Raw genomic sequence first — 22,668 nt, 5'->3', positions numbered from 1 at the left:
ACAAATCTTAGGCCTGTCAAGGCAAAACGCAACTTGACAGTTGATATCCGGGACTGTCTGCCGTGCGGTGTGGTCACCCTATGATTGATTAATTTGTATACAAATATGTCGATAATCGCAAATACATACATCAACATAAGTCTTTTGTATGACGCACTTGATACCTACCTTCTGTCATTATTTGTATAGTTCCCGGGGCGAGTCCAAAGCGGAATGGGCACTTACACACATACCTCTAAATTTTCTTGCAGATGTATACAGATTTTTATAAACTAATAAGCTAAACTGTGGAATAAACTGTCGCCTGCAGTATTTCCGACCTTCAAGCCTTCAAGAAAAAAGCGTAAGTACTCCCATCTAAAAGGCCTGCAACTTATGATCCCTCTGGTATTGCGGGTGTCCATGGGCAACGGTAATTGCTTACCATCAGGCGATTCGTCTACTCGTTTGCCTTCTATTAAAAAAAACTAACACCATGATATCTTAATAACAAAACTTCCGCGAGACACAGACATATTAAATATATTAAGAACGGGTCACTCACGTATTAAGCAAAATACGTTTAATACCATGATATCTGTTTACACCAAATCCCCACACTCCCAACGCTCGACTTATCAGTCCGTTGCCGCCATTACGGCAATTATTCGTAGCCGGTGGCTAACCGTAATCCACTTATCCGGTTGTAACCGGTTAACCGGACGGGACTGTCTGCTAAGTGGTCACCGTGTGATTTTTATTGATTCTAAATGTGACTGTTTGTGAGATTGCTGTAACATGACTCGCTCCTTGAGAAACACAGTGTCATTAAGCGAAAAACGTGTTTTTTGGGTACAGAGCTTTAAAATTTTCGAAATCTTCAAACGTCTAAAACTGCCGTACTAGTGATCAAAAAAAGAGTTTTTTGCTATATTTTGTTAGATTTTAAAGTAATCTTGTGAGTCATTTGAGTAAACTGTGTTTTTTTTTGTTTAATTTCTAAGATAATTCAATTAAAAGAAAATTGTAATGTCACTATTCCGTTTAGTTTTGCTTAATGTCACATGACGACTTCGCAATATTGATTCAATTTATGGAACAGTGACACTATATCCAGTTATTTGATATAACTTAACGTTTATTTCAAAGAAAAAGCGCAATTAGAATCATTTTACATGGATGTTAATTAATATTTACTAAAGTAAGCGACTTTCAGTCTTAAAAAATTAGCAAATAAGACTAGTTTTTCTTTAAAACTAGAGTATTCTTAGCTTGTTTTGTTTGGCTATATTTTTACGATCAAAAATTACCAAAGTAAATAAACAAAGGGGAGGATAATAATTGGGGGATGCGATGTAAGGGGCCCGAATGTCATGTAACGGACCCCAGACCAGCCTCTCCTGCACGTGGTCACCCTGTGGAATACCAAACAAGCCTCTGGCGATCCACCGACCCGCACTGAACCAGCATGGTGGGCTTATGGCCCAATCTCATTTGACATGTACGACTTCTCGTTACGGCGCTAAGTACCCTGTAAAAGTGGTGCTAAGAATTCCGGGCGTAAGATACCCACGTCATCATCATCCTGCTAGGCCTTGTTCTCATTTACTTGGGGTCGGCCTTCCCTGTTCTTTTCCTCCATTCTGCACGATTGAGTGCAACGTCGGCGTCTATATTGAGGTCTTTCAGGTTTCGGTGAACCGTCGTCAGCCAGGTGGCAGGTGGTCTTCGACGTCCTCGCTTCGTCGTTGAAATATCGAGTGCTACCTTAACCATGTAGTCTACAGGACGCCTCTGTACATGACCGTACCACCTCAGACGTTTTTCCGTTAGCTTTTCTGTTATTGGCGCTACTTTGAAACTACCCGGCGGAAGATACCCACACGCTTTGTCGTCAAAAAGAAGTGGCAGGACAACATTGTCGGATTATCAAATTACTCCGACAAGGTGGCTGTGTTGACGTTAAGCATATCCCAAATCCCAAAGCTATATACCTACCTTAACCGCAATCAAAGCCTACGCATCAACATCTACATATTGCGATGATAAGATTGAAGAGTATTACGAGATTATGACCCTCTAAATAAATCTACTGATGAAAAGCAGGAAACATGGACCATTGTCCTTGGTGAAGTCAGATCAAGCACACATACATAGTTGGACCACATATGGCCTTGGCAGCAGAAACGACGGTAGTTCTAGGTCTATTCCATTTGCCTTTGGTCGAAACATGAACGTAGATAAGTAATTCCTTCTTTCTCAAAAAAACTTCAAAGTCGCTGGACCTGGACTTCGCCTGGCGGAATATCACACACGAAATTGACTACTTATATAATAATATTTTCATCTGACAAAAGTTTAATTAGATATTTATTTATGTAGGTACATATTAGGTACATCAATAGGTTTAAATTTAGTTCCGATCACAGACCCGCGAGAGCAAAAATAAAGTTTAAGACTTAAATCCACCGTAAGCAATTAATTCATAAATAGGCAAAACACTTAAACAGAAACACACTCTTATTTGTAACCACGATCAGTTTAACTTAGAATTACGAAGTAATTTTGACACCTTACAAGAAGACATACTTACCACAAATACACATTCAGAAGTTCAAATTCAAAATAACAACATTATAAATACTTTAGAAACAGCCAGTAGCAAAATTAAACCAACCCGGAAAAACAACAAAAAACTCACAAGCGACACATTACGTTATTAGAACTAGCTCTTCTGAAGGAGGTACGAATTCTTCATCATCATAAGTACTTATTAACTTTATTAACAGTTTCAACTAAAACAGTAGTATTAACTTTATTAAAATAGCTTTAAACTTTTTTGTCATTCAAGACACATTGAGACATTTTCTACTGTAAGAGAACAATAGTTTTATGGGTAATTAATAGGTAAGTACCTACCTAGTGATAATAATAATTAATGTGTGTTTTGTGTCACCTTGTCAGTAATAAAATTGGAACATAACAGACATCACAAAAATAACTTGCTAATTTTGATGAATGAAAAAGTATCACACAACACATAAATAATAATATATTATAATTAATAAATATGGGAATCTTACACATACCAACCTAGTTCCACAGTTAGATCAATTAGCTCGTAATGTCTATCTAATTATAAATAGTCGTCTAGTAGGTACCCATAATACAACTCTATTATGGACCTTATAGAAAAATTACAACACAGTGACATTAAACAACGAGTGACATTCATTAACCACACCGTTATAAGCGTTCTGTACCAGTTGTAGTGACTTTAAGCTTAAAACGACATTTTTCACTTAAGCATGCCAACTGTCGCTATGGTAAATTAAGCTAGCATATTGACACTACACAGATAATGACGATCGACCTGCTAAAACTTCTGTTAGCTTCTTAAAATCACAATGTCACTTAAAGTAAAAGAACAGTACGTTTTTATTTTTAGTCAGCATTATGGCTTTAAGTTTTAAGCAAAACCGTTATTATAGGTATAATGTCACTTTACTTATTTCAAAACCTTATTCTATTCTATTAAATTCAAAAGTACAAGTGTCCTTAAAGGGAAAAGTACGATATTGCTTTAAATTGAGTTTTGATTTTGATACCATATTATAAGTTTAAAGTGACATAGTACGTATAGATACACTATTTCTTATGTAAATTGACGTACTTACCATTGAATCTCATAGAAAACCGTCACTAAGCAAAAAAATACAATTTACTTCCCTTTAATGACATTGTTCCTATGAGACAGGCACCTATTCCCACTATTCGCCATAAAGACATTAGCGCCCTCTGGCGGTTCTAATAGAGCTAGGGCGATAGGTGTCTTCGTATTGCGTGCGTTACGATCATACGAGCTAGATGGCGTTATTAACTCAAAAACCCCATTTTTTGGATAATGACGTTATGTTTCTCAAGGAGCGTGTGTAAAAATAGTACGTTGCCTTTGTGTTTGGGATATTGTAGTTTGTGTTACAAGGGATCAACATGATATATTTCCGTCAAGGGCGTACATTTAATCCTGAGCGTAATGAGGGATTCAAGTGTTAACGCCCAAGACGAAATAATTTTGATACCGTGTGACTCATACTGCTTTTCACATCAACTATGAGGAATATAAAAAAATAAATAAATTAGGAAATTATCATGTATCAAAACACTATTTAAGCTAAAAAAATTGTATGTAAAAATTAAAAAAATGTGTTCTAGAACAGAAAAGTACAACTTTGATCCCTCCTAGCGGGAAAGAAAAACCCTTTTTCGAATAGGTGATGTGAAAAAATAATTGTGTTCATGTTTTGAATGTGGGATTCTCACCTTCTGGTTCTTTGAAAGAGGGGGAGGAGTAAAGCTATACCCACTAAACCCACACCTGCGTTTCCCGCAATCTGCCATTTGGGGGCGTCATGGGATCAGGCACCCGCGCCAGAGGAGGGGAAGGTCAGAAGACGCTTTAGCCCTTCCCCCAGTCGTACCTATAAGACCGTGCAATGTGGGCTCTTTACCCACTGGCTCTACTGCGCACTCGTTCTTCCTCTACGTCTAAGTTCAAAAATTTCAATTCCAGATTTCTTTTTTGTTTTCTTCAGGGGTAAAAAGTACTAACCTGATAGCCATACTCTTGGCCTTGAGATGGTGCCACCGCTGGTTCATCTCATCCAGCCGGCGCTGCAGCATGACGGCATCCTCCTGCGAGGATAGGGAGCCGAGCAGCCGCCGGCCGGTGCCGGTGAGGGACGCGTACACGTCGCGGTGGGTCTCGATCTCTGATTGGAGGTCCTGGGGGCAAAAGAGAATGTTTTGAGTACAACGTCAACTGGTAAAACATATCGTTTCTATTTTTAGGGTTCCGCACCTCAAAAAAAAACTGAACCCTTAGAGCACTTTTGTTGTCCGTGCGTCTGTCCATCCGTCCGTCCGTTTGTCTGTCAAGACCCTTTATCTCGGGAACGCGTAGAGATATCGAGTTGAAATTTAAACCTACTCAGGCCTACAGTTCCTAGAAGCTGTGAAAAAAAACAAATTTCTAAGTTAACGTAAAAAAAGATACGGCCGTGTATGCCGCAAAAAACGAAAGCAAAGACAATGAAAAAATTAAGAATCTAAATGGATCAATTTGATTTGAGGTTACGACTATATCATTTTATGTTTTGGTTAATCGTATTCAAACGAAACAATGACTTGAAAACCAACCGTTACCAAAGTCAAAATCTGCTTACAAACGTAGCCCGCAGAGTATAATAAAAAGATGAAGTAAGTACATAAAACCTTTCAACCGTAATCTCGGAGAGGCATGTCACGATCATGACATTTCCATTCATGAGAAATTTCAATTCATCTGCTCCCGAAACTTGTAAAAGCCGGAATAACTCAGTCCACAATAATAGTTGTCGGCATTTTGTTTGCGCCATAAGTGTGCTATTCGTTTTGGCGGACAGCCGCGGAAGACTGTGAGGGAAAAACGAGCGTTTATGACACGATGGTTATTTTAACGTTAGAGTACCTACCTATATACACTTTATATAGTCGTATCACGCTAACTTTGCATGGCATTTTTCTGGGAAAGCGCGGCAATTCATCATTAATGTAAATATTCCGTGAAAATGTGGCAATTATAATGAATTAATGACACCACTATACTTGGTTCTGTTCAAATCGGTGCAAACTTAGCTTCCGACGGAATCTATTGTCTTAAGAAAAAGTGCTTTGATTGCCGATTACACCATACAGTGTTAATGTGAATATTCCATAAAAATGTGGCGTTTATAATGACACCCCTTCATTTGGTTCTGTTCAAATCGGTGCAAACTTAGCTTCCGACGGAATCTATTTTGTTAAAAAAGGTACTTTTATTGCAGATTATACCATACAGTGTTCCAACCAACGTAAGATGAATATGCTATATATAATTAATTACGTATTGAGCTTGTAGACCTGGACTGGACTATTAGTTGGGTAGTTTTACGGTGCAAGTAACTGCCAGTTTTTGAAGCAAGCGAAACGCCAAATAAAAACGCAGCGTTTTTCCTCAATAGCAGTACAGCATGTAGTGACATAACAAGTAATATAAATCACGGGCCCGGACAAAGGGAAGGTTTAAAACAGCAAATATTTGGGGAATGCCGAATGCCGCGTGGCAGCCCTATTGTGATTGCGTTCTTGCGCAATTTGTCCGTGTGTCTCTGCGTCGTTTATTTAATCTGTGGTAAGATTAACAACATACAAAGGGGAAAGGTTGTATTCAATTGGTGCAAATGTGTATACTGCAGGCCATGGGTGGGATCGAATAAGCTGACCAGGGTGCATTACATTTGTTATAATTACATTTCATATATTATAGTTTGATATATCGTTATTTTGAATAACGTAATAAATGGCATACTACCGTAATACCTAATTAACGGTATACATAATGTTATTATTGGTATAATGGTCATAAGGTATATTTACACTTCGTCTCATATACATTGCCATAATTATTACATACTCTAAAGCATATTATTTGTTATAACAAGTGACATCACATAATTATTCATGTAGCATAATAGTTAATGTGGGTTAGGTTAGGTTGGAACTGCGACTCCGCACAAACGAATAATTACCTAACAAAAGGAGGGTTAGGTTAGGTTAGAACTTTGACCCTCCGTAGAATAAAATTTTCTATCAAAAAAGTGGTTTAGGTTAGGTTTGAACTGCGGCCCTCGCAGAACGAAAACCGTGAAAAATAGGTTAGGTTAGGTTAGAACTGCGACCTCCCTAGAATAAAATAGCTAGCAAAAGCAGTAGGCCTGCGTACTAGTTATAAAAAGTATGTAAAACTTTACGGTATCACTAAATTAAATATTTATGACAAAAAATGTTATACGATATATGTATTTATACTTGATAAAATTGTATGAAGTATTACGTTATACAAAAATATAATATAACAAATGTCGTTATAAAACATGTCTATATACTATTTGAAAATTATATTACATTAGGCATTATATCAATGACAGTTTAGATGAAATCACTATATAATAAAGGAAACGTATAATAAAAATTACATTATAACATAAAATAATATATCAAATGGCGTTATAACAAATGTATGATAGTTTTTTTATAATTATATTAAACATTACACACCCAGCTGACCAACTTTAAATACCTACACACCTATTTTCTGACGGTGATATGACTAGAGTAGTGTCGGACCGAAACCGGATTTTTTGCCGAAACTGAGACAGAAGATTCGGTTTTGCACTATATTCTGTCAAAACCGAACCTTCGGCTGAAAGCATGGTTTTTATGTCGAAGCCTGCCGTAACCAAAACTTCTAGATGACAATATCGAAAATACGGTTTTGGCACGTTTGAAAAGGATTTGCGAATTTTTGACAGTAATATATGATCATTGTAAAGAGGGTGCTGTTATTCTCATGTATAGGGTGCCAGTTCAGTATAGTATGAAAAAAAATAGTTCCATGCAGTGAAATTCCGCAACATGGCGCGTGATCATTATATTCCTGGTCAGGCTTAAGGTGTTTAGGAATGTATTATTGGTCTATCACCTGTCAATTACACCAATGTTGCCAGTTAAAACCTGTAAAAATTACATAAGGCCCAACCTGTACAAGTGTACATAGCTAGTAATTTTATAAAAAAGAACCTAGGATAAACAGCCATCATAACCCCAACTAACGCGCAAATGTATCAAGCGTTTCACCGAACAACCCAACCCTTCCAACAAATAGGTTCATATGTTACCCCCTTATAACGAAGACGGATATGGGGATATATTTCCATGCCGGAGTCCATAGGATCTATCAAACGGATCGGCTGTCGAAATAACGTATGGAGGTATTTGTTTCCATTTTATCGAGTGTTTTTTATAGAATTGGATGGAATTTAAATTGTGAGAATTCAGTTGTGTTTAAGCAAGGATGTACAGATGTAGTGCATAATTATTTTCCATCGTATTTTCACGGAAACGTACGAACGTGTCTTGCTATTTTAGTCAGTCTCGGTACAAAAAGTACTGAGGTTGACTGAAGTTTCCGAGAAAATAACGATGCAGATATAATATTGAATGGACTATTGATAAGGGTTGCCATACCTACGTCAGGTTTTCATCCTTGTCAGGATTGCGGGCGAACTTGGCTTAGTGTCCGGGTTTTTTAGGAATCGCAACTAACAAGTTAGATACAATGCTACAATAATCTCAGTGCGCTTGTTTCTGGACAGAAAAAGCACGAACGGACACCTGCCGCTCGGATTGATTTGAGCATCGAAAACTAACACAGAAGATTTCTCGTAAAACAAATGCTTAATTTTAATTAATTTAAAAGATTTTAAGAACTTCTAGATACAGAGGTAATTAAGAGACGCTGGGAGGTTTGGAGCTATAGCCGTCGGCTTAACGTTTTCTTAAGTTCGTTTATAGGGATGTCAGGATTTTTAAGGTGATGTCCGGAGTTTTGTCAGGATATTAGATCACTACACTTCATAAAACAAAGTCCCCCGCCGCGTCTGTCTGTTAGTATGTTCACAATAAACTCTAAAACCACTGAACGCATTTTCATGCGGTTTTCACCTACCAATAGAGTGATTCTTCTTCTTGAAGTCGGGGCGGTTCGCTAGTATTTTTATATTACAACCCTACCCGCAACTTAGAACGCGTTGAAGTCGTTAAAAACTTTTAACCTCACTTTCACCTCCTTAAGGATTGAATTTCATTTCTTTCTTGGAGGAGTTGGAGGGGCAAAAACAGTTTTATGCATGAACAAAAACTTCGAGAAAATATTTCGCGGCGAGTAGGAAGGATCACCTAATTCTATAAACGGACGCAATGGAAATTAATGTGGGAGTGTCTTATATTCTCCATCTTATAGAAAGCCTCAACTAAAAATATATTAATTACCAGTCTATAGTCTAAGATTAAACTAACAAAGAGTATCCAAAATGGCTTAACGGCAATATTATAAATGGAAGCTTGGAGACGATACTTCATAATTAGCGGCAACCGTCCCAGGAGATTTATAGCCGAGATTCACTTACTTTTATACTGCCATCTTGCAAAGAGCATTATATAATATTGTAGAGAGGGTCCTAGCAAGTTTGCTTTTATACCTAATTTACAAGCTTCTATTTAAGTTGCTATGTTTGTATGTAAGTTAGAGTCAAACCTTGTCTCAAATTAGACCCACTTTCCAATTATTCGATTGAGCTGAAACTTCACATACAAAATGCAAGTTGGGTGACAATGCAATATTATAGTACCATCGAGCGGATCTAATGATGGACACAGGGACTCTGTGATAAAACAACGCAACTTAATTTTGTTTGGGTTTGTTAATTGTCTCGATGAGTAGACTGTTGAAAGAAAAGTACAGTCAGCAATAAACGCTTGTGCCAAAAAAATATTTTTTTATAAAAATACTTATTAATTTGCCATCTACTCTGTCACCTCTATACATTTGAAAGTCTATGCCAGACCCAGGTGTGCGTTAACCTGGCGGGTCGTATCGTTAAATTGATACGCCTTAAGTCCGTGGCTTAAGCGAGACCCTCTACAGTTGCTGTAATGGAGCCAACCTGAAAGCTTCAGGTGTATTTGCGAACTTGTTTGGAACAACGACCGTATGAGCCGTATACAGCTGAGAGTTATATGGAGATACGTAGTAACATGACAGTATAACACGTGGTTCTAGTAATCCGTGGGACGGCGTTTAAATACCTTGTATGGTGATACACAAGCCCCTAAGCCAAGAAACTGTCTTTATGAGACTGGTATGGAAATATAGATTATAGATAGGTACGTGAAGTAAAGGACCAGTTAGCGTCATATGTTTAACACATTCAGGGCCAAGAACCCGACACTCGGGTGCACTGTTCCTAGCGACTACGCGCTCCATGCGGCGAAAACGTGGCTTCGCGCTACGAGCGAGCGTAACCCGCGTAGCACTTAGTGGCAATGAATGTGTTCATCAAATCAAATAACGTTCATGCTTTCAAAGATACATTTGTACAGTAATATTTTGCACTATAGTATATTTCAAACTCGATGAGTAGGTACGCTGACAGGTGTCATCTCAATATAATTTCGCGAGAGTTGGCGTTTTTAGGTTATACATTATATGGAGATGACACCTGTCACCCTACCCATTAGAGTTTGAGAAATACTATAATGATATATGGGTGTAGGTAGCATCATTAGCCACGACAGCGCATAATTATCTACGAAACACCGTATCTAAATCCTAAATAAACAGATTTGTATTATCTAAATAGCCTAATGTTTTATTCAGGGTCGTCAGTCAAAACCAGCTACACCAGCTTAACAAAACACACCACAAATAAATCGAACCCTAATAGTAATTAGGTCGGCTCCTTTATCTCTGTGTGCTCAGGCTCTTCTCCAGCCCACCCGCCATTTTATCAGTTTGCTCTGACCGTAATTCTGGTGTTTCAAGGTCAACCCTTTTGGGATAACATTGAGGGCAGGGTGTACCAACTTCGCACAGTAGACGAACTGATTAACGTTAAATCTGTCGCGTTGACACATTATACAGGGTGATTCAGGAGACGTGAGCAGGACTAATACTGCGCATTTCGTAGATTATAAGCAACACTTTCGTATCAGTATTAGTGAGGTTAATTTTCTAGTCACGTTGAAAAAAAAAGTTATTAATTTATTTACCACATGCGTGGTCACCCTAAAATTAGAATACTAAACTACCGATATTCTGTGTCAAATTGAACGTCACCAATGTCATCGCGGTCTGGTTACTTTTGAAAACTCGTATCTCACTCAAGTTTGACAGTTTATTTTCTTCGTAATCAAAAATTAAAGAGATTTTATGCTTATTAATTAGGTCTTGTAGGGTGACCATGATTGTAGAGGATTAAATTTGCCCTCACCAAAAAGTAAAAAAATAGGAAAAAGTGTGGTTGTTTCCCCTAAATACGACGGTGATCGATCAATTATCAGTTACTGAGTGTGCAGGATTAGTCCTGCTCACGTCTCATGAATCACCCTGTATAATTAATATTTTATTGTTAAGCACAACTAAATCGTTACTGTTACCACAAATAAATCGAACCCTAATATCAATTAGGTCGGCTCCATTATCTGTGCGTGCTCAGGCTCTTATCCAGCCCACCCTCCATTTTGTTTTAGCAGTTTGCTCAGAGCGCCTTGTCTTCAAGTTTCAAGGTCAACCCCTTCTGCCGTGTGGAAATCAAAATGACGTATATGAAACAACCACTTTACATACACTTTTTCGTAAGGCAGTGCGGTCTGAAAGTCTAGATACCCGGTACTCCGGTATATTTTCGTAAATATTTTAGATTACACTGATCTAAACTTTCACTATTTTTGCACTCATATCTTATTTATATTACTCGACGTCAAGTAATAAAGTCGTGAGGGTTGTCTTGAGGGCATGACAGATTTAAACACTAATTCAAAACAGTAAAATATTACAAGTTACGTATTTGGAATTTTAGAAATCAATACACAACAATGGAACTTTAAAAAAATTCACAACCGAAAATCAAATTAATGATCCACGAAAACCTTAAAAACGTTCACGGTCCCAGGCCCACCGTTCCGTTCCACACAGTAATCGTTATTTCATTTGTACTGAATTTTAATTAATGCCGCAAACAAACGATTTTGCCCGTATCAGTGAGATTGGGTTTTTGTGAAATCCGATGATTTATTGGTACTCTAGTATTAATAGTTTCGAAATCATTTACAGGTTAAATATTATTACGTGTATTTTTGTCCATATTTTTTTTTGTTGTTTACAGAAAAGTTATACTAAAGGTTGATTGTGGGGTAAGACCGATTATTAAGACAAGACTAGACAACTGTAGGTCGACGTTATATGTTTGCAACAGTGTAGATTTCGCGAAAGCACGAAAGGTAAACTAGTGGAATTAACAAAATATGGTTTTAATGAAATTGACCTATCTTGAGTTCTATAATTTTATTAATATTTGCGTTTTTAATACTTACTCAACTAACTAGCTACCCGACCAAGTCAAACAAAAAAATTAAATTAAACAAAAAGTTAAAGCATAATACGGACTCCATTATCCTAGTTTTTGATAAAAAAGCTCTTGTTTGCGCAGCCATTTTAATTTTTTTCTACGAGAATATTTTATGAGTTGACTCTAGAACCATAGTAATTTAAGAATGCAGAATAAATTCGTAGAAGTATTAAGACGATACTTATTTTTTGTACATGAAATTCATTCTCAATTTATATTGCCCGTAACAAAAAAATTCACCGGATAAAGTCTACGAGTATCCCCTACTTTTTCGCAGTCTATGTACGATACAAATTATTATTTTAAACAGGTTAACGGTATTCTTAGTGTCACATTTTTGACGTAAACTGCTTAAACATGGCAACAATTTAGTATGGAATTTTTTTTGTTCCATTTTATTTAATTTCTACTATTCTATGTCGCACTATATTAGTTAGCTACATAGCTACCTTATTTTGTATTCATTAATTTCAGATTGATTCTCTTTAATGTTTATATATCCTCCTTGTGTAGGATAATAAAAATTATAAAAAAAATGTGAAGTTAACCGGAATGGTCATAAAACTGCCTCGGTTAAGCTGAAGGTTGTGGATTCAAGCCTCACTATTATTTTGTTATTTCACTTTACTTCAGCACCTTAGTTTAATTCCGCTTAGTATAAATATTATTAAATACCTAGTTTAAAAATTTCTACAGTAACGCGCGAGTTAAGTACAACATCTAAACCGAGTTCAAATACAAAAATCTCATTTAAACACAGGAACACTATTCGACTCGCAGTATATACCGCCGAGTCCGGGCACACAGGAAACACGCTAATGCGGAAAATATTAAAGTGTTGCGGACTGGAATAGCGTGAAACGAGTTTTTAAGACGTGTTTATGTTGTTGAGTTTTTTTGGGTTCTGGAGTCGTTTAGAAAAGTATGCACACCGATCCTGACTTTCAGATTTCGAGGGAAAACACGGCCTTGTTGAAATTACGCTCGAGTACAGTCAAGGAATTTAATTACTGACACATTTCGTACCTTGTCACAGTGACTATCAATATAAAATCATACTATTGTCACGTGACAAAGTACAAAATGGATAGAAAATTAACTTCTTTGACTGTACCAGTAATAGAGACAGAAATATTATTGATACTAGCCCGGATTCGAATTCACCTCCTAAATGTGTGTGGTGGTCAAAAATCGTGAGTTCAAACCTCGGTTGTGCTTGTGTAGTGCAGAAAAAACCGTTCTTGAAAAAAAATTTCAAGAAGATGACTAAGAATTCGGCAGAATCCTTATCATACAAAGACAAAAGTTAATCAATAGCTTCATTTTAACTCCATATAATTAATAATTAATTTTATTACAGTTGATAAAATTGGATATCTGTACATACGTAAACAGGATCTTGTTTAAAAATCACTACCTACAGTTTAAAAAAGTAAATCCCCCGCTGCGTCTGTCTGTTTGTGTGTAAGTATGTGATTCTTCTTGAAGAGTGAGTGATTCTTGAGGAAGGTTAGGTATAACCGTACAAATTTGCTAAGGTTTTGTGTACCCCGTGCGAAGCCGCGGCGGGCCGCTAGTATCCGCATCAGACAGGAATGTAATAATTAAATTTCCAAGCGCTTTTACAGACGATCTGAGTATGAAATACTAAAACAAATTGGTTTAATAACAACACAATATGCAAAATGACGGGAAAAATTAAACGTAAAAAAGTAACTTGCCATAATTAATAAATACCAACAACATAATAATATATTAAGATAATAATATGTAAATTCAGATTCCAAGCTTTGTTAATTTGTTGTAATTAAACCCCTTTGAAGTTCCGACCAAATGTGTTTTAATTAAGAACAAGTATTTTTATTTTGATGAATATCATTTACCTACTACATAAGGTAAGATGGAGTTAGACTAACACTGGGGTAAGACAAACACTACTAGGGAATCCTCATACTGTTTGTCTTGCCCCGAGCAAAATAAACTATGTTTGTCTTACCCCACATTACCTTACACAATTTTTTTTCTTGAATTTTATTATTTATTTACTTAATATTACCTGGTGCCACATTCGAACTTAAAAACCTAACATTTTTTGATGATTTGACATGATTTGACATTATTCGCAAATAAGGTACATTGGGGTGCGGGTGAGGTAACTTCGAAAGCGGTATAATAAAAAGCTGTTTAGTCATTTCATTGTGTTACCAGACAATGAAACTTGTATACTCTATTAATAAAAAAGTGTATTCACGGTGAAATATCAACATTATAATAAAATCAAATTGAGAGTCTCAAATCTTACTAAATTAACACAGGAATTTAAGAAAATGACACTAATTGACGAATTACCCTGTTAAGGAGCCAATTAGCAGCAGAATGAATGCAACACCCGGATGCGATTTGAATGCCTAATGGTCCGGTTAAGCCGGGTAACCGGACAAAATGGACGACAGACTTTGGACAATTTACGGCCTTTGAGATGCTGATAAGGTGATGTGGAACATATTAATAAATTTAAATGTGGTAGTGATAAAATAACGTGAGACAGACGACCTGGGGGCCTAGTCAAGATGACAATCGTACATTGACCAAACAAAAAGTAAATATAAGTATCGAGATGACAAATGCTACACTCATGTGACTTCTTCGATAAATTATTTAAGTTTCGATTGGCGTTTTCTATTATAATAAGAAATGTTTTTATAAGCATGTAATTAACGACTTCTATGCGAACGAAGTCGCGGGTAAAAGACAGTAAATATAACTACGGTAGTATCTCGATCTGTATTTCTTGAAATTGAAATCATTGAACAACTCTTAAATTCAAGAAAATAATATTTTCATATTCCTGTAAAACAAATCCGGATATCTGGATAAAACCCAGACCTAACCCACACTAGCGCAAGTAAATATCATAATTTTTCAGTTTCCCGAGAAACTCCGCTCGAATCCGTTCGTACGTGCGCTGAATGGATACAGAAAACTTTCTCAACAAGGCTAAAGAATAAAAATCATGAAATAATATTTTATTGTAAGACCACATTTTTGTACTAGATTTACGTAAAAGGCCGAGGAGTGGCGAATTTCAATTCAAAAGAGGGTGCGAAAAAGTTATTTGTAGATTATTATACTTTACTAGGTAAATACTGCGTACGTGTAATATCATTCGATTATTCAGAGACCCGGATAGAAAATTTGCAAATTTACAATAAAAACTAAAGTCAAAATCTTATTATATTATAAAGCTCAAAAGGTAAATACGCGTAAGTGCGTCATACAGGCAAGTGTGGCTGGCCTTCACATTGGGGCCCGTTCACTCATTGACCAGAGTCCATTGTGAGTTCATACTTTTGCCAAATGCATTTAGTGGCAAATGTATGAACTCGCAATAAACACTAATCAACGTGTAGGTAATTAAAAATATAAAAATACAAGCAAAGGTATCCAATAGTGTAGATAAATGTTTTGTACAAGCATTCCTACACGCTACAGCTCGTAAGCTAAATCCCATTCCCGCATTTAAAACTCAATTAAACCGAACCAACACAATGCACTACAAAACCAACAAGAAACAAACAATTACAGAGTTTAAAACCGACAAATTTGCGAGTTTGTACAAAATCGCGCAGTAAACGCGGCCATTGAGGCGGCAACGTTATCACAGGTGCCCGCCCGGGTATATCCAGCCAAATCCAGTTACAACCGGTTACCAGCCGAGGGATTACCCGGTTGATCCGGTACTGCAGTACCGACTTGATTTATTCACTTCGGAATCTAGGTGTTTTTTAGCGATGTACTCGGTTGGACTTTTTTGTGGTAAGATTGATTTATGTTTCCTCGTTGCGTTGAATTGAGTTACGGTTTTTATGAGCGCGTTTAACGACTTTTTAATGCTAAATTAAGTGTATCCTTAGGAAATGGATGATCGTTTCAGACTAAATCTACAAATGTATATAATTTGAATAACGAGCTTTGCTTGCATTTCACGCATTAATTTCTATCTTCTTGCAACCTTAGAAAAAAGCGGTTTCCTTATACATACTAATACATACATTTATTTTATACGTTGGTTTACGTTACTCAACATTGTAAGTTTTATCGACTGATTGTTTTTTTTTTCTTATGTCTATAAAATATTTTGTACCATTCAATCATCAATAAATATTTAAACAAGTAGCTAGTAAATACAAATGTTTTAATACTGCATGCACTAACATTATATCCTCTTCTGTTTCAGTGATGAAAACTATAAAGTGTATTGGGGTGACTTAAAACGTGGGGTAATTTTGAAAATGCCTAATATCTACTAAACCAGAAGCACTTCATACTTTAGCAACACTTAAGCTCCTGCAACGCTTATCATGGCATTTGCTTACTGTTGCTATAATAGAAAGTGCATCTACATAGTTAAATAGATATCGACGCTGGAAAGGAGAAATTGGATAAGCGACATTTTCAAAGATATTGAGTTATATACATCGTTGGAATCGCCAGATTTTTCTGCATCGAATGGACTAAGTTTCGTACCAATCTGACTACTTTAGTGTCGCTTATCCAGTCGGTGATTTGGAGAATCACTGGTACATTTAAGTTACTTGGTTTTCAACAAATTTTTGAAAAGTGGAGATTATATGAAAAGTTATTCAATGTAATGAACCTTAGAGTTTTTTACTTATTTGCCAGTTCAGCTTAACCTTAACTTGGATAATTTTGCCTTATGACAACTAACCTTTCACTGTCGGTTAACTATTTTTACTTGGCCGAATAATAGGTTTTAATGTCATATAGATAAATTTACTTGACTGTCAAATGTTAACTATTGGCGTTTATGATCATTTACCTAATATCAGATATAAAACTTTTGTCGTTTATTCCATTTTACCTAAATTTTGTTGGAAGTTACCTATTAAATTTTTTACTTACCTACTTTCTTTTCATACTATCAGAAAATGCCAAGTTACAGAAATAAATAGATAAAATAACATTACATATTTTAATCTAAGCTATACATGAGATAATATTTTTTCCTATTTTGGTGTCAAATACAAATTTCCCATTCCTACTCGTACCTTGTAATTAAGTTGGCACTTGTTATCTTAAGACTTGTTACATAACTTCTTATTTGAAATAAAGCTATACAAATTCCTTAAAGGGTATATTTTATCATGCGTATTTAGGTATGACAACCATTTCCTTGTGGTCGATAACTATAAAACTCATAGAATGTAGATGTATCATAGGTTGAATGTGTCGCATAAGCAGCTTATCGAGTTTGAAATTGCTCCTTAAAAAGTGTTTAGATAATTTATCTTGATTTGTTTCATGTCTAATTTTACGTATATACCTTTTTGCTTGACTATAAAATAAGCATATTTTGCAATAAGATAGTTTTTACTCGATCAATTCTTACGACAAATTAGGCTCGGACTTTTTTACCTGAATAATTTCTTGTGAAACATGTTGGTAAGATAAATTTACCAAAATTTATTTTTACGATCATGTTGCTTAAGCGACACTAAATTCTAAAATAACTCATTTGAAGGTAAAATAATAATAGGATAATGTAGAATACATCAATATAACCATATACAGTTTCTCATTTAAGAAATTCGTCATCATAATGAATTTAAATGTTTTTTTTTAGAAAGGGTTGCAGTTTTTTGGCTCCCCCGTAAAGTTAGCTGCGGGTCGCTTATCCAATTTCTCCTTTCCAGCGTCGATATTATCTTCAAAATTACCCCGCTTTCGATGTTATCCCAATGCACTGAACGGTGTTTTAATTATAAACTGAAAATTCACGCCAATCAGCAGCTTGAACCCATTATCACTCAACATCTTTGTATCCCAACGTCCCCTCGAGATTGAGACCACGAGTTCGGAATTGTTTAATAATTACCACAAACTTAATAACAAACTCGAACTAAGTAATAAAATTACATTATACACTAACCCCTTCGCCTTTGTTGACTAAGAGGGTGCTGAAGTTGCAAAACTAGAAACTGCCATTGACTATAAACGGAAAAGCGTTGTTGAAGTGAAGTAGAGTGTTTGTCTTAAACTTGGCTTTTTACACTTCCTGGTTGAAGAATTTCATATCTGATTTCTTTGTCTTGATTTGCCTTTAGATTGACTAAATAAAAAAAATCGAAAAATCGTGCAGAATGGAGAGCCTTGAGACAACAATGATCTTATATGTGGTCGCGTCCTTACTCATGCGGAAACGAGGAAGAAGAAGAAGACATTCAAAGAGAGAGACAAGAGCACATTGTAACAACTAACAGTCCAACATATAAGGAAAATATTCGATAACGTTTATTTCAGTAATTGCATTATATTTAAGCGGATTTCCTGATATTGTTATTAATACGACAAGTAAATGGTTATAGTGTCAGCAATAAATATCAATTATCGCACGGAACATCGAAGGACTTAATGTAATGAGCAAATAAATAAAAGGCGAATGATATTATGAAGCTTTGAGGGCAATCAAATCACATGCGACCGCAAAGTAATTGTTAATATTATTTTGAAGACGAAGAGTTTTGCTAAGGAAGTAGTAAGATTTTAAGCAAGTAGAATTTTTGTATTAACCAGTCATCAAAGGAGTATAATTCAAACTGATAAAACGTATTTACTCACAAATTGCACTCAAAAATCCAAATGACAATTAAAAATAAGACAAAAAAAATTGATTGCTCTTTTAGGCTTAACAAGCAATTTCAATATTTCCCAATTCCACAACCAAGACGAATTTAATGACGACTTAAGGTGGCCACTGACGAGCCATCCAACAGTCCAAATAGCGTGGCTGCAATCCAAAATCGGTCCGTGAATGTCAAAAACGTACAATGTTTAATATTAGGATGCCGTCCATTTGGATGACCCCCATTGTAACGGCATCCATTTGGAAGGCTCGTCAGTGGCCCATCTTATACATTGTACCTAATTAGGTAGGCTGTGCCAAAAAATTAAACAAACAAATGATTGTGTGATTCATTGATATATGCGCTTGACAAACATAAACCTCCTTATCGGCAGTCAAGTAAAAATAAGCTATACAAAGTTTTACCATCCGCCTTACTCAAATAAAGCCCTCTGCTTCCACGAGTGAAAATAGCGACTTCAAATATCACGACATAAGCGTATTCCATAAACATAATACTCGGCATTTAACTGTGCTCTCATATCCGACATCTTACCGTATTCAAGAGGCGAATGCGGCCCGCCTGCCTAACCGAGCGGGCACGTGACGCCGAGAGCCGGTTATAACCAGATATAGCCGGTTATAGGCGCATACCCTGGTATAAGCCAGGTACATCGACCTGGATATTCTGTATAAAGAGATGTAAGGTGCATATGAAAACGTGCTGGGCCATTTTATTTAAATGTGCATATTTTTTCTCACATTAGGATCAGGAAAGCTCGAGAATATGCACTAACATCATACTTAATTTCTAAATAAAAAAAGCGGTGTGTACAGCTTTAGATAGAATTTCGGATAATATATTGAACTGAATTAATAAAATAAGATAGGTATTAATAATTATGACAGTTATCTTAGAAGTTGATTTATTGAAAGAAACAATACAATTTATTGCATATAACAACAGCTACAAATATACAGAGTCATCTGTATTTAATTTATATTTGTTTCTTGGTACTTACGTTATGACGCGTTATAACCCGGTATAACTTGTTATCATTAACTTTATTATAGCAATAGCTGTATCAAAACAAAACATATTTCTTAACAATACGCTGCATGAGATATAATTTATATTCACGACGTAGAGTTTATCTTGCAGCATAATGCCACGTTTAACCGCACGTGCCTGTCAAGAGCCGGTTATCAACCAACCGGGTTATTATATCCGGTCCTCGTACTTAGTCGTACATATAATTTGAATGATTCATTAGTTTTATCTCAAGTTGTAGCAATCAAAAACTGTCAATTTCATAGTTAATACAGGGTGTTATCGTGTAAACTACATATTAAAACACAAAACGTTATGACCTAAACGAGCTGAAACTATTATTTATATGAAATAAAATAAGAATTAGAGAATTCAATACTAATTTTAATTAACAAGAAATGGTTTCAAGGCTAAATACGACAGATTAAAGGCGTAGTTTTGTTGTAAGTAAGTCATGTAGGTAACTCATGTATTATGTCAGACCAGACTCATATGCTACATGGAACAAATAAATTCCTAATTAGTCCCAATTCATAATTAGGTACCCACTTGACACCAAAAATCCCAAAAGCAATTAAAAGCGTGTGTCAACCCTAGCGCTCACAACGTTCATTGCGAATCATAACTCCGCGCGGGAAGTTAATTCGAAGTTACGTTTTGATGTTAAAATGATGTCATTTTGTTATTGCATGTGCGTCTAACTCGCACCAATACATGTACGCATAAGTACGAGCTAAATGCACGCCCGAATGATAACAAAATTAAATCATTTTGATATTTTAGTTCGAATAGGTTTCCAGAGAGCACGACGCGTAGGGTTGTCACATTAATATTCATGGTCGGAGACGGTGAAATTAATTTCGTTAAGGCGTTACCGTTCCGGGTTATATGTGGGCAGATTTGTAAGGACCTGTGTCCGATCGTATCTACGGAAGTTACATTTATGTTATGCCTCACAATATTCTACTGAAAAATCAATTTTTGCAACAGTATTTGGATTTAAGCTACTGGGAAACCGAACCATAAGCTATAAATAATGAAAACACGACAATTTAAAAATATGTATTTTATATATCGGTGTTTTAAAATCAATAGCTATTGAACTTGATTATTTCTACAAATAGATCATATTTGGGATAGCCAATATTATTTCATAATTTTGGGGTTGATCCCATAGAATTCACATTTTTGATGTGGGCCCTACATTAATGTTGTTTACTATGTACCGTAAAACGGGGTGAGTAGGTTTCGCGGAGAGAGGTGGGTTATGAATGGGGAGAGAAGGTTTGAGAGGGCGGTGAGAAGGGATTTTAAGGCTACTGCTACAAAAATAATGTCTTCCAATTTAAAATGCAGCTATAGTAATACGCATAATAAAAAAAAATCGATCCAACAATCTTCCAAAATCACCTTTGTATGAAAACCCCTCTCACCCCAAATACGAGGCACTACGGGGTGAGGTGGGTTTTCCTCTTTATCGTCAAAGTTATGAAATGGAACTACCCAAAATAAAATAAAAACTAAAATACAAACGTCCGGAACACTTATTATATACACCATTCAGTTTTTATATGTAAAAATAAAATGTTATCGAGGTTTGAATTTCAGTTTTGAACCTGCTCACCCCATTTTACGGTAACTTAGGAGTTTTAGGCTAAGGGTTTTAAAAACATCCTTCCGTTTTATCCTAATGGTTATTTTTAAACACTTTATACCATTTATGAATGCTGGGTATATCGGTACGAACCGCGACCTCCAGATACGCGCCCATATTTTTAAACACTTTACTTATACCATTTATGTATGCTGGGTATATCGGTACGAACCGCGACCTTCAGATACGCGCCCATATTTTTCATCTATAAAAGGGTTGATTTCCATATCTTTCGTAATATTACAAAACTAATCAGATCAACCCTCGTATGAATGACTTATGGTCCGCGATGGGATTTAATATTATTTCTATGAATTTTCGGAAAAGATACATATTTTACCTGAATTATGATCGTTAGAAAGGTTTTTCAGGAAAGTATACTTATGCAATGGCTTAGACAATTTATTGTTTAAACACTTCGCTTCGTTTTTAGGTATAGGTAAGTTTTACTACTCTCACGATTACTTTTGCTATCTTGGCGTTCAAACGGTTAACAGATTATTAATTTAGATAAAGTTTATTTTTATTTAATTACTGATTATGTATTAATTTTCAATCCATGATGCCTATGGCTTACGTTATCATTTTATGGGTCAGATCATTCAGATTTAAATTTTATTTTAAAAAGAGACGAGTTCAAGAGAAGTATGGATTTTCTGTAGGGTAACTTGTTGATCAACGAAACACTAAAAGTTCAAGCCTTTCTATCTCTGGTGTTTTTAAAGTTATGAGTGTTATATTTCGTATGAAGATAAACAATTTCGTTGGCTATCATATGGCATTCTTGGTTTCTACTTATCTGTAACAGTTCCTGTGTTATAAGCCTTTTTTTGAAAAATGAGTTTTGTTTCATTGTGTACTTGTGCATGTTTTCAATGAAACACTCTGATTTTTACAGTGAAACAAATGTAATAATTATAGTCTACCAATATTTCACTCAATTAATGAGAAAGGAAAGGAGAAAATAGTGGTAGGCTGAAATTAGTTATTTAAAAGGTTTCCGACATATGGAATCATTATAAGATTGCTGAAATATCTAAAAGCGAAAGACTTGTTTCATTGTACACACACCTGAGTTTCATTGTGAATCGAAAATCTGGTCGGCGGGTACGGCATGCTGCGAAAAAGGCGCCTTTTATGTCCACGGAGCATGATTGCCAACTAGGTAGACGCGGGAGGGTTTTGAGCATCTCCATGCTTGATTTCATACACTTTCTTGCAACATAGTGTTTATACACGACTGTTTCAATGTAAGACATGTGTCCTTAACCTTGCCATCAATGAAACATTCAAC

General features: G+C 35.8%; 1 protein-coding gene across 1 annotated transcript in view; it reads right to left on the bottom strand.

The window, feature by feature from the left end:
* The window catches only part of LOC134798617 (dystrophin-like), a 734,075-nt gene that overhangs the window by 129,036 nt on the left and 582,371 nt on the right, over positions 1–22,668 (bottom strand). The window contains exon 13 of the mRNA XM_063770984.1: positions 4,592–4,764. Coding sequence (XP_063627054.1) covers positions 4,592–4,764 — 173 coding nt within the window. The remainder of the gene's footprint in view (positions 1–4,591; positions 4,765–22,668) is intronic.

This window comes from Cydia splendana, chromosome 1, assembly GCF_910591565.1.
Source record: "Cydia splendana chromosome 1, ilCydSple1.2, whole genome shotgun sequence".
NCBI classification, from domain to species: domain Eukaryota; kingdom Metazoa; phylum Arthropoda; class Insecta; order Lepidoptera; family Tortricidae; genus Cydia; species Cydia splendana.
Note: the sequence above shows the minus strand (reverse complement) of the source record. Positions and strands in the feature narration are given on the sequence as shown.